This window comes from Girardinichthys multiradiatus, chromosome 19, assembly GCF_021462225.1.
Source record: "Girardinichthys multiradiatus isolate DD_20200921_A chromosome 19, DD_fGirMul_XY1, whole genome shotgun sequence".
NCBI classification, from domain to species: Eukaryota; Metazoa; Chordata; class Actinopteri; order Cyprinodontiformes; family Goodeidae; genus Girardinichthys; species Girardinichthys multiradiatus.
In genome coordinates, this window is record NC_061811.1 from 34,122,570 (window position 1) to 34,136,366 (window position 13,797).

At 39.2% G+C, this 13,797-nt stretch overlaps 1 protein-coding gene across 6 annotated transcripts in view; it reads right to left on the reverse strand.

Annotated features, from left to right (window-relative positions):
• atrn (attractin) overlaps positions 1-13,797 on the reverse strand; it is a 184,306-nt gene that overhangs the window by 162,592 nt on the left and 7,917 nt on the right. For all 6 annotated transcript variants that reach the window (XM_047346206.1, XM_047346205.1, XM_047346208.1 and 3 more), the window contains exons 2-4: positions 10,260-10,343; positions 1,132-1,245; positions 567-695 (exon numbers count right to left, since the gene is read on the reverse strand). In XM_047346206.1, the coding sequence (XP_047202162.1) occupies positions 567-695; positions 1,132-1,245; positions 10,260-10,343 (327 nt within the window). The remainder of the gene's footprint in view (positions 1-566; positions 696-1,131; positions 1,246-10,259; positions 10,344-13,797) is intronic.

Below are 13,797 nucleotides of genomic sequence, written 5' to 3' on the forward strand. Positions count from 1 at the left end.
CATCACACTTTTCAAATGTTTAATTGTGAAAATGTTTGAAAACCATGCATCATTTTCCTTTCCCTTTACAATGGTGTCCTACTTAGTGTTGGTCTATCACATAAAATCCTGATAAAGTACATTAAAGGTTCTAGTTGCAATGTAAGAAAATGTCAAAACTTACTGTGAATAAAAAAGAAAATGCATATATTTACAGAAATAAGCCAGAGTATAATAAAAAGAATTAAAATAAGATAGATAACATAATATTTAAATATGTAAAAATAAATAACCATTTCATTGAAGTAGCACATTGTTCAAAAAATATTTTTAGGAACAAATATAGTTTTTTGGTCTATGACTTTTCTTATTTGTATCCTGATTGCACTGCTGTTCCCATTTGGTCTGAATCAGACTGGAGTCACCAACACCCAGGGCTTTGAGTATTTTCCCCCCAACCTAAAGAACTGCACTCTCCATATGAGGAGACCACACCACCTTATCTGACCTTTTTACATTTATGTTTTCTTTTGTCATATCCACATTAAACAATGTATAATATGAGGTAATAGTAAAAGACAGCTCACCTGTATGAAATATTGAAGCCTGTTAGGTTGTAGGCAGCATCACTGAAGAAGTGCAACAGGGCGTATCCAGACTGAGACACCACCTCAGGAACCGTCTCGTTCCCGTATCGCTCAGGAACAATCAAACCACTGTCACGACATAAAGTTACATCTCAAATCTGTCCTTACATTTTAAGCTTACGTCCTCTGGACCCTGTCCTGTGTTCAAAAACCACCCTTAATGGTAAGGAGGTTTTAGATGTGTTCATTTGTACAAACCAGTATGAAGCCATTTGCAATTCCCCAGTTTCTTTATTATTACAAATCTAGGATTTCACTAATTTAACTCCAATTCCTATTATGAATTGTTATGTTTCCGAAAACTAACTGATTAGTGTTGCACTTATTATCAAAGACAAACTTTAAGGATTTTTGGTTTTCAGACAAAATAAAAGGTAAGACTGAAAATGTATTTAGAACTTAAATGTTTAAGTCAAACTAAACTATGGTTCAAATTTAAATGAGGTTTAGCATAAAGAAGGCCCTTACCTGAAACAGGTTTTTGATCTCAATAATTGATACCAACCTGAACGCAGCAAGCAGGGGGGCATAAATGGAGTCTCCGTCATACACGTAGAGGTGGTCCCAGCTGCATTCAGTGGCAAAGTGGTTAAATCGTAATCGCAGAACGGTGTTTGGCCTGCAAAAGAGAACAGAGCTCATTAGAATGTCTGTATGACCACTGGACAGGAGGAAGATGGTCTCCATAAAAGTAACAAAAACATTTCTTTTAGGAGAGGTCTGACATATACAGGATCTAAAGGACCACTGTGGTAATTATAATCTGTTCTTTAAACTAAAACATTAAGGTCTGGCTTTAAGTCTCGTCACAGCACTGAAACTGCACTTCTCATGGTGTGTAATGATCTACTGTGTGTGTAACTGCTACTCCCGACTGTTTCAATTCTAGTTTCATCTTACTTCTACTTCTGACACAGTAAAACATGACATTTGAATATCAAGGCTGGAACAACTGTTGGTATTAAAAGGCACAGCCATAGAATGGTTTAAGTCCTACTTATCCAACAGACAATTTTCTGACCAGATGGGACAGTTTACGTCCCGCGTTAGGCCTCTTAAAGATGGGGTACCTCAAGGCTCCATATTAGGTGCTATTTTATTCACTTTGAACCTGCTCCCTCTGGGGTCCATTTTCCAGAAATTTTATTTGGAATCCATATTTATAGTTTAACTACTAGAACCTGCAACTCAGAAACTCAAAAGTCTGATCTTCTTCCAATCAGTGAACACACCCTGACTGAAAGCTACCAGGTTGCTAACCACAACACTCATCGGTGTGGAAGTTCTAACTGAGCAAAATATCAAGTCCCGGCCCCAGTGACGTTTGCAGCGTGTTTTTGCATCTCTCTTCGCCATTTCACACTTCTGCAGTTTGACAGTGCTTCCACACCAAACCTTTGGAAACCTTTGTATCACGCCAGTGTGAACCTATCCTGGACCCTGAAACTGAACAGAAAACCATACCCCGGCATGGTTACAACTGATGGCCTTGACACGGTTTATCCGGACCCTGGAGCGGTCCCTTTGCAGTGTAATACTGATTACATAATTGAAGTTAATGCAACAAAGCAGCTCGGTTTTAGCCCGTTAGCATGGATCTGGGAATGCTGGCAACATTTGGATATCTCAGTTAAACTAAGGGTTGGCATTGCCCAAAGACTGATGCTTCCAGATAGAAATGCTAAATATTACCAGAAAATGTTAAAGACAGTTTAAAATGTCAACTTCTAATTATTTTATCTTTAAGGTATTCGAGAGTTCCTGTTTTACAAAAACTAGTCTCTCAGATATGACATTATGAATGTATGCACAAAGCAGGAATGAAAGAAATGATTTTTGAATGCTTTTATTCAAAGTTCTTACAGAAAAATCTAAATCAGCTAAAATCTGTATCAGTGAGTTGAGGCTTTTAAAATAGACTGGAAAGCAGCCACAAATGTCTGATCTGTGTACTTCCATCCAGAAAAGCCTCAAGTAAATCGATATTAGTAACCAAACAGCAAAACAAGAGGGTCAAATAATGAACAAACATTATTTTAAAAAGAATAAAAAACAAAAACATTAAAAACCTGAATGAACATCTGGCAAGAGTGGAGATTCCATATTTCTTACTAGGGTTTCATTGCACCGATCAGACTTCTACTGGTCGATATCAATTTCTAGTTGTCTGACCAATCAATTCATATTTTTATTCTAAGAACTATAACTTGTTTTGTTTTTTTAAACTCAACCATTAAATGTTACAAACATTGACATAAAAAATAGGAGATTCCCTCATGGGAGGTAGCAGTTTTCAGTCCCCCGTCTATGCATAACTCTGACCTTTATCCGATTTAAATTAAAGTGCAGCAGAGAAGGTTTTGTTTGATCATGACATTACACACCAACCCAAACAAATTAGACTTTCAGTGTTGATACATTTAATTAGTAGAAAGGGAAAAAAAGGGGGTTTTTTGGTATTTCACCTGCCAATCATGACCATTTGATTGGTGCATCAGTAAATTTAGCCATCAGAGACCGCAGACAGCAAAGCAAGCCCGTTGATTAAGGCCTTGGCAGAAAACATGAGTCTTAAAAATATGTCTCTACTCCAAATCTGCTTATCACAAAATGAAATCCTTCACTGGAGCACAAAAGTCCCTTCTACGCTTCTTTGATGAATACAGGATGTAAGGGGAATGTTATGAATGGTCACATTTTTATCCTAAAACCTTTTATTCATTCAAGCAAAATGGAGATTCCTTTCTCCCTTCTATGAGATGAAAAATCAAACTTGGCATGACGGCAGCCCCAAGCTCCTTCATTAGAGGGCAAGACTTGTGACCAGTCATACAAACTAAGGACTGGCTAAGTAGACATGACAAAGAAATATCCTCTTCTACATTAGCAGCCACCAGTGAAGTCCCTTTAAGCAAAGGGAGCACAAACACACTACTCAGTCTGTACAAAGTCTGTTATTGGGTCAAGTCACTGCAAGCCATCTCAGCACATTTAATAAGGAAGATACATTTGCTGGTTCAAAGTTAATAAATGTCTGATTCATTTTACTTTAAAATTGTTAAAGGCATTGTTGTCAGTTCTGTGTAGATAATGTACATGTCTCTTACCGCTACCCTGCTTTTAAGAACAGGTCTGACATCTGAAGACATAATGTAACATTACAATCAGGAAATTTAATGCATCTGCATAGGGATTCTTATGGGGCTGGGTGATAAATGGCCTGCACTTGTAAAGCACTTTACCTAGTCTGAGGGCCCCAATCACTACAATCAGTCATCCTCCCATTCATTCACACACTGACAATGAGAGGTTACGTTGTAGCTACAGCTGCCATGGAGGAGACTGACAGAAGTGAGGCTGCCCTACAACCTGGCTGTAGTCACCATCACCAGGCAAGAAGTCTTGCCCAAGGAAACAACGACTGAGACAGACGGAGCAGAGGTTTGTACCGGCAACCCACTGGTTACAAGACCCTACAACATGAGCCACCGTCCTTTTAGTTGCATGTTTGGGATCATTGTGGAGCTGGAAGGTGAAGCTCAGCCCCGGTCTCAGGTTTTTTGGAGCAGGTTTGGTCTCCTGTGACCAGAAGGCTTTCTTGTCTCGTGTTTGCAGCGTCCCTTACATGGCTGAAGGCAAACTGCAAAGGAGACATGCTGTGTGAACAGGTTCTCACCCAAAAACAAATAGATCTCTGCACCTGGGAGAAAATTATTTCTTTTTAAAAAAAGTAAAATTGAAAACCATGTGTTGCTTTCTTTCTACCTACCTTTCTAAATTATGAACTACTTTGCAATGGTGTATGATTCAAAACACTGCTAAAATATGCTGAAGCTTGTACTTGCAACATGACGCAATGTAAAGAGTTTAATGGGTGTGAGTACTTTTAAAGACACTAAGTGCTGTGGACGATTGATGTCACAGTTGGCCAATTAAAAAAAGAAACAAGGCAGTTCCTGACAATACATATGGAGGTCATGCTCGTTACCATAATGGAAAGGAAGACATCCTGGTGGTGACCATGTTGCTTTAATGCAGTGGTTCTCAATTATTTTCTATCATGGCCCACCCCCAAAGAGCAGAATTTTTTTCATGCTCCCTCTAAATTGAGAACCTGATAATGTTGGTTTTTTTTCATCCGTAAACCACTGTATGAGTAGCTGGTACCAGCGTTCTGCATAAATTAACCTGATTGTTAAAACCGATTAATAAAATCTGCCGATATAACGTGCAACAGCTTTAAACCACTTCCGGGTTCACTTTATTAACTCCTGTTGTAACAGTAAAACAGTCTGGGATTCACATAGCAAAGAAAAAAAGTGCATATGAATCACTGGGAGATGCATTTTTGTAGAACTTCTGCAATAACATTCAAAGTGTTTTTTGCATTGTAAACATCACACCCTTGCTGCTGCAGCCCTTTGCCTTTTTATGACATTTTTTGGTGCAAACCCTTGCACCAATTATATTTTGGCTTATGAAAAAGGGCTCAAGTGCATAACATTTGCATTTCCCTAAACCAGAGGTCTTAACTCTGGTCTTCGTGACCCCTTGTCCTTAATGTTTTAAATGTTTCTCTGCCTCCACACACTTGACTTCCATAAAGTATATACAGGTCTCTGCAGCACTTGATGGCTGCTAAGGAGGTGATACCATCGCTGATTCAGGAGTGCTGGAGCAAAGACATGTCTAAAACATGCAGGACAGTATGTCCTGAGGACCAGGGTCAAGGACCTCTGCCCTAAACATATCCAGAAGACAGTAAAAGGCACTTGAATCATTTAAAACAGACTTACTGGTATAACTGGGGTGTAATGTCTCCAAATTCCACCTTAATTTGTTTGGTTTCATGCTATCCGCTGCCACAGTTTTTAGACACGAAACACAAACGGGTCTTTCCTCATTTCCGACTGTATTAACGGTGAATCCATGGGCAAGGTAGGTTTCACCGTATTTTCAGATTTTAGGTTTGCCCCCATTTCTCCGTTTTTTTTTCACTCCCATGACAAACATCTCCATCTCTCCTCCATCAGCTCTGTTTACACCAGTGCTGTGCACTTCTTCCACTTGTACAGGCAGCCTGCTGATTTATTTGAGCACTGCTGCCACCTAGTGACTGGAGGCTTGTTTATCGTTCAGGTATGAATAAAGACAGTTGAATCCACCTTGCCTCTCACGTCCTCCCTGAATCTTAAACACGGCCCCCAATTAAGAAATACTGCTTTAATGGATTCCCTTTGATCAGTGGGAGCTTCTTGAGTGTGGCAGATGCTGGACACATTTATTGGTGTTGATAAATCTGCTGTCAAAGATTAGCCCTTCCAATCCAAGCCTCTGGGAAGCAGATATGCTGACCTAAAACAACACTTACTTTGCTTCAAATGTTCATCCTTCAGCTTCTGGACGTTATATTCCTTATCTTCCATGGATCACAGTGAGAGACTCTGCCCAAAACAACTGTTATGAGTTTGCTGTCATTTTCCTAATAGCAGAAGCCTTTGATTACATGAGTGGAAATAAAGTTCATTTTAAATATAATTTGAATTACCAGATGAGAATTTTTAAGACTTATAGGACAATTGACGGTGGAAGGATTTGACATGTTGCGATGGACTGGCACGGATATACCATTATTTACCTCATGGCCCTACTTTTACACACCAGTAACAATGAAGCAGTAATACACTGGGTTCTCAACTGTCTTTTTCAAAGAAGAATGGTTCTGGATGGTTTGGTTTTTGTTTTTTTAACCAGAAATCCCATTCAGATTTGGCGTTCTTTGGGCCCACACATTAATTGCCCAAAAACAGTATAGTCATCAATTAACATTTTGTCAAAGCAAATGTAATGGTTAAGGTTTATCACTGTATTGTTGACTTATGAGGTCCTAAATTCATTGGCTGAAGGTCTGTTGTTGCAACTGAGGTACTAAACACCAATTACTTAACATGCATGTTTCTAAGCTGTAGGAAGATGGAATACCCAGAGAGAACCTACACGTGCACAGGGAGAGCGTGCAAACTCCAGGCAGAAAGAATCCCTCATAAAAGAACACAGGAAGTTCATGCTGCAAGGCAACAGAGCTAAGAATTGTGCCACTGTGTAGACTTGAACAAATCATACCATACCATACGATGTTTATTTATATAGCACAAACAATACGCGGTTGACCATGCGTTGTCAGTGCAATGTAATGAAAAGGATGGAACTCAAAGTCATGAAAAAACACCAAAGGGAGTAATATTAAGCTGTGGAGTATAGGGCTACAGCAATTAGTCAACACCATCAATGATGTCAACCAGTTTTTGACATCTTTGGACAGACTTTGGTTAGATCAAGTTCATAATCTAAAAAACATGGGTGAAAACTGGACTGAATTGTTATCATATATTCTTGAAAACACAGTTAGTAGTTTGCAAAGTGTTATACTGTTAGTAAAACCAAAGTGTTTCTACATTACATGGAATAACAAGAGGTACAATAATCTACCTTAGCTTTGGTGTTTATGCAGCTTCCATGCTTTAGTCTAAGGTATTCTCAATGCTAAATAAATCCCTAAAATTGTCTTTCTTCTTAAAAGTAGAACTGATTCACAAATCACAAACTGTGTTTTAAGGAATCTATAATTGGTAAAGAATTAACCAATTCACATAGGATTATAGATTTTAAGATAGATCTGATAAAAAAAATGTACAACTTCCTGTATCACAAAGTATTATTCAAATTTACAATGTGAATGTGTATGATAATGTAGAGGCCTGCACACTGGGGCAGACCTGAAAAGGTGATGTAAAACAGCTACCAGTGTGCAGACAGAAAGGTGAAACTAACTGTTTAGAGCTGATTAGTCAACTAATTAGGAAAAACATCTATAGATTAGTCGATTATCAAAGTAATCATTAGTTGCAACTGAGGACACACTGCAGGAATTTAGCCATGATTCCCAGTTGGGCAAAGTCTGGACCAGTTCACATTATTTATGGTTTTACTAATATTTTAAAAACACAGAAACAAATTATTACATATTTGACCTTTAAAGCAGTCGTTAAAATTAAAAGAGCAGTTTCTGCACTTATTTACCTAATTTCTAAGCTCTGAGATTTCCAAAAGGAGGGCAACATTTTTTATTTCAGCTTGTTCCATTACAGACAAAGGTTAAAAGCTTAAAATAATTCAGCCTTCCTGTCATCTCCTGAATGTCTTGCTCTCCCACAGTCTGAAAGATCTACAAGCCTGTCATGTACAGCATCATTTCAGCGTAACCTGACCGCATTTAGTATGGTGCATTCACTGGTCAGGACTAATCAAGCCCATTTCTCTCGGCACCTCTAGTCAAGAACATACAGGGGTTGGACAATGAAACTGAAACACCTGGTTTTAGACCACAATAATTTATTAGTATGGTGTAGGGCCTCCTTTTGCGGCCAATACAGCGTCAATTCGTCTTGGGAATGACATATACAAGTCCTGCACAGTGGTCAGAGGGATTTTAAGCCATTCTTCTTGCAGGATAGTGGCCAGGTCACTACGTGATCCTGGTGGAGGAAAACGTTTCCTGACTCGCTCCTCCAAAACACCCCAAAGTGGCTCAATAATATTTAGATCTGGTGACTGTGCAGGCCATGGGAGATGTTCAACTTCACTTTCATGTTCATCAAACCAATCTTTCACCAGTCTTGCTGTGTGTATTGGTGCATTGTCATCCTGATACACGGCACCGCCTTCAGGATACAATGTTTGAACCATTGGATGCACATGGTCCTCAAGAATGGTTCGGTAGTCCTTGGCCCATCTAGCACATGTATTGGGCCAAGGGAATGCCATGATATGGCAGCCCAAACCATCACTGATCCACCCCCTATGCTTCACTCTGGGCATGCAACAGTCTGAGTCTTCACTCTTTGGGGCTTCTCCACACCGTAACTCTCCTGGATGTGGGGAAAACAGTAAAGGTGGACTCATCAGAGAACAATACATGTTTCACATTGTCCACAGCCCAAGATTTGCACTCCTTGCACCATTGAAACCGACGTTTGGTATTGGCATGAGTGACCAAAGGTTTGGCTATAGCAGCCCGGGCGTGTATATTGACCCTGTGGAGCTCCCGACGGACAGTTCTGGTGGAAACAGGAGAGTTGAGATGCACATTTAATTCTGCCGTGATTTGGGCAGCCGTGGTTTTATGTTTTTTGGATACAATCCGGGTTAGCACCCGAACATCCCTTTCAGACAGCTTCCTCTTGCGTCCACAGTTAATCCAGTTGGATGTGGTTCGTCCTTCTTGGTGGTATGCTGACATTACCCTGGATACCGTGGCTCTTGATACATCACAAAGACTTGCTGTCTTGGTCACTGATTCGCCAGCAAGACGTGCACCAACAATTTGTCCTCTTTTGAACTCTGGTATGTCACCCATAATGTTGTGTGCATTTCAATATTTTGAGCAAAACTGTGCTCTTACCCTGCTAATGGAACCTTCACACTCTGCTCTTACTGGTGCAATGTGCAATCAATGAAGACTGGCTACCAGGCTGGTCCAATTTAGCCATGAAACCTCCCACACTAAAATGACAGGTGTTTCAGTTTCATTGTCCAACCCCTGTACATATTCTTTACAAAAGAAGTTACAAATGTGGTTGCCCTAAAGCAATGTTTTCCAAACTTTTAGAGGAAGTCCCCACTTTGCACTGACGGAAGTGTTAGAACCATTTATAAAACATATTTGTAAATGTATCTATTTTGCAAACCAAAAGCACAATATATGGCTCCAGCAACTTTCTTTTATTTAGAAACAAAATGGGAATTCTACCTTCTTAAGGATGTGGCATTTTATTCTATAACAAATAAAGCACCTACCAGTTAACCTTGGTTAAACTTAACCTAACTAATTAAAGCTTCATTAGTATCAAAATGAGTGGCTCTATTTTAGTCTGAGAGCAGCATACAAAACAGTACTATACAGGTCAGAAGTGTTCATACGCATTGAACTTTTTCACACGTCTCATTACAGCCTCAAACTCTAATGCATCATATTGTAATTTTATGTGGTGGACCAACACAAAGTAGCGCACGGTTGTGAAATGACAGGAACACAATGCCTGGATTTCAGATTTTATTGCAAATAAAAATCTGAAAATAGCAGCATACATTCTCATTTAACATCCCTTACTCTAATACCTCTGAATAAAATCCAGTTCAACAAATTGTCCTCAGAAGTCACCTAATGGAGAATGACTTCGCTGAAGTCCAGAATTAAATTTAACTGAGAATCTGTGGCAAGGTTTGAAAATCAATGTTCTGAGATACTGTCCATGAGCCAAGGAGCAAAGCAGAATGACCACAATAAGGTGTCTAAATAAGCAAAGCTGGTAGAGAAAACAAATTTGCAACTCTTATTGAAGCAAATGCTAGTTCTGCAAGGTACTAACTCAGGAGGGCTCAATCCAAATGCACTCCACCTTTTTCAGATGTTTCTTGGAAAACAGTTGGAAAACCGTATCATTTCCTTGTAATATGACAAAAATAGGAAAACGTTCAAAGGATATGTTTATTTTGTTGAGGCGCTGTAGCTGTTGCAAAGTGTTGCCTGAGGTAAAGGTTTGTCTAATGATCGTGAGCTTGCACTATACTTACTGTCCCTCAATAAGCCAGGTGCACTTAGTCTTGTACTGATAGTTTCCTGGGCCATCAGTCAGGTAACCAGATGGTCCTGTAAGTCTGAAGGAGAAATGGAGGAAGAAAAAAAAAATTTAATTCAATAATACAGGCAAAAAAAAAACAATGAAGATATTTCCACAATTCAACAAATGTAAACATTGTGTCACAATACAGCATAAAACCGGCACTGTTGCACAAGAGTTAGTCAGCAGGTCAATGAGAGTCCAGGTAAATACAAACAACTGCTGCTTCACATGTCATTTCAGGGCACCGAATGAAGATGATTAAACCTCATTGCAAGTTATGAGAGGCCAAGAAGTCAGACAAGACACAAATGCTGTAAATGCTACAGTATGGCCTGTCTTGCATGACACATTCTGTCTTGATTATACAGCAGCAGCAGATGGGAGTTCAGTTACACCAGGGAGTGAAAGATGGTATCATTAATGATGTAGGTCTCAGGGCAGAGTGAGTCTGCTAACACAGCCAGACAGTTGATTTCCACAGCAGTCTCAACTTAAAGTCTGCAGAGACAGCCGAGCGGAGCACACGCCTCCACTGTTCAGCCACGGGAGTCGGTCAAAGATTAGATCTCTAACTTCTGAAACCAAATGTCATTCTTACATTTTCACAAGACTTAGAAAATGTGCTTCTGGAAACTCCACAGCAAAAATCTTGATAGTTCCCCAGTGCATGTGGGGAAAGATTGTTTTATTTGTATCTAGGCAACAAGTGCGCTGGAACTTCTTGTTTTTAAAACTTCCTCCCTAAAGCCATGGAGGTAAAGGTCAAATGTCCCAGGCAGTTGTTTGGGCTGGAAGGCTCAAAGTCCATGGGCAAGAGTGTTGTTAAGTTAACGACAACTTGTTGCCAAACATATGACTATGTTGCAATAACATTACAGTGCTGTATCTGCAACTTGTGGGGGTGGAAGTCCTAGCCACTCACAATTCCTCCTGATGTCCCACACATGTGTCAGATCACAGGGTCGCAGCTTACCGACGGTTTTAAAAGAGCAGGTTGAGATCTTTGAGTATCAGGGTTCAGCAGTTAGCCAATAAGTACAACAGCTCAGTAATCACAGCTCTACAGGGCATATAGGGACTCTGAGCTAGCAGACAAGCTGAGCTCCTTCAAAAGGAAAAGAGGCGTCAAACACTCCTGATTCCAATGTGCCACCAAAAGTGAGCATAGTGCTTCTTCAACATTGTTCAGGTTAATTTTTTTAGAATTCACAGTCTCCAACAACACAGGTTAGTACTACCCAGCAAAAAACTATCAATTCTCCTTTATCCACTTTCACATTTAGAAATACTCAAACTACATTAACTGTAACCAAATTACATTTTAGGCTCTGAGCATCTGGAAAACCACATTTGGACATTGTTTGGAGATAAGTGATTACAACCTTCATTGCAATTTTGAAGTAACCAATATATGCTGCAACAGCAATATTTGGTAGGCTATTACACTCCAAATGCTATACATGCAGACTCTGTTCATCAATGATATACCGAGTCAGAAGAACTGTCATCGTCCAAAATGTCCACACCTCATTAACTGTAGATGTCAACACTTGCATTAGTTAGATTAGTGACTGGGTTTATTGCAACTGAAAACAACATGTTAAACAATGCAATTGCAATCGGTCTTTCCCAAAAGCGCACATTCCTAATTAGAGCCTATATACAGTTCAAATCCCTCAACTGATCCAGTTAATGATGAAGTTAAGTTTGCTGACTTATTGGCTTCACATGACCCATTTAACTGAGCCAGCAAACCAATAGGTCATGTATTGCTCTGGATGAGAACTCAGGGACAGAATGCACAGTTAGCTACCATCTCTTGACAAGGCTAGTACTGCAAAAACCTTTGCCAATTCCATAAACATGAGGTCACTGCAAAAGTAACGAGAAATGGTAGTGGTACAGTTCTGTAATGGCATTAACAACCAGATTTCCCTGCATCCAGTGCATTAAATGTTTAGTTTAATTGATTTAATTAGACTAGCAGTTTAAGATACAGGTGTTTCTGGAGATGAAGTTCAGAGGGCACAATTTTCAAATGTTATCTTCTATTTCAAAATCTACACGTTTTGCAAAATATTTCACGTCTCGATCAAACTTACACAACAACGGGAAAGAAACGTAGTCGTACAAGTCGTAAAAGCTCGGTTTAAAGGTCGAGCTGAAATTTTGCTTTGCCAGAAAGTAATCGTGGCATTTAGAAACGACACACAAATTAGGCCGGAAAAAGTAAAGCCAACCCCCAAACATTCCTGCCAAGTATAATGTAAAAGAATTTTAGTGTGACCTCCACTTATTTGGACAAGATCTTGTCTTTTCATACCATACACATCCATAATTTAATATGAATTTGATAATTCAATCATTGGATTTGGGTTTGTCCAGAATGTGTGTTCAAATGAAACTCCAGGACTCTAACAGCATTACCAGCCAATGGCCTGAAAGAATCAGTGTTTTCCTGTGTTAAAACACTGTTTATGACCTTTTACAACCATAAGGCTATAAAAGTTAAATAAAAAGGGCCTTTTACAGGTTTGTTTTGTTGGCAGTGAATGCAACAAAAACAACTGACAAGAAGGACCTTCATTATGCAACAGAAATCATTTCAGTACAGTTAAAAACAGAAATGAAGAATTCATGGAACTCAACAGGTCTGCTTTAAATGAAAGAACTTCATTACAGTAAAGATCTTGTTGCCTTTATTTCAAGTTAAAAAGGATGGAACAGTTTTAAAATCTAATTAAAGTTTTTAAAAAATGCAAAATAAATCAAAGTCAATCACAGATTTCAGCCAATTTCTTTCAAGAACTACTAACAGTGTTCAAATAGATATTTTCCTAGCCTTCCTGCTTTAAGTCCTCATTAATTACTCATAGTAGGAGCAAAGGCGACATCACACTGTGTGTGAGAGAAAGCGGTTGTGTAATGTACATAAAAAAATAAAAAAATAAAATCTTATTTAAAGTAAACATTTAGCCTGTTTTGTTTTTACAAATTAGCACAGTTAGCATGGCTAGCATCAGTGTTCTTTTGCATTCTCAAGAGAACCCTAGCATGGTTCCCTGCTGTAGCTGCCTAGCATTAAACTAACATTGAAATATATCAGAGGTTTATTAATCCACAAGAAGCAAAGCAAACCAAGCATCTAAAGCAGCAAATGTTGAATATGTGCAGAACTGAAGAAAAAGCCAGCACATGTCTATGGAAGGAGATAGATGCAAGAAAAGCCAAATATTTAGACAGATGCTCAAACAACAGCCCATTCTGATGAGAGCAGCCTCCCTGCAGCAGAGACAAGTGGTCTATGGATGACAAAGAGATGCAAGCATGAGAGCAGAGCAAACATCAAGCCTCATTTAGAAGCAACACTGGCCCAGTTCAGCAGCACAGTCTGGAGGAAAAAACAAGAAGTACTGAACAAAAACACTTTTCAACCAAGAGTGCCTGACTCAACCTATACAAGATAATATTTTCAAGATTTTAAATTG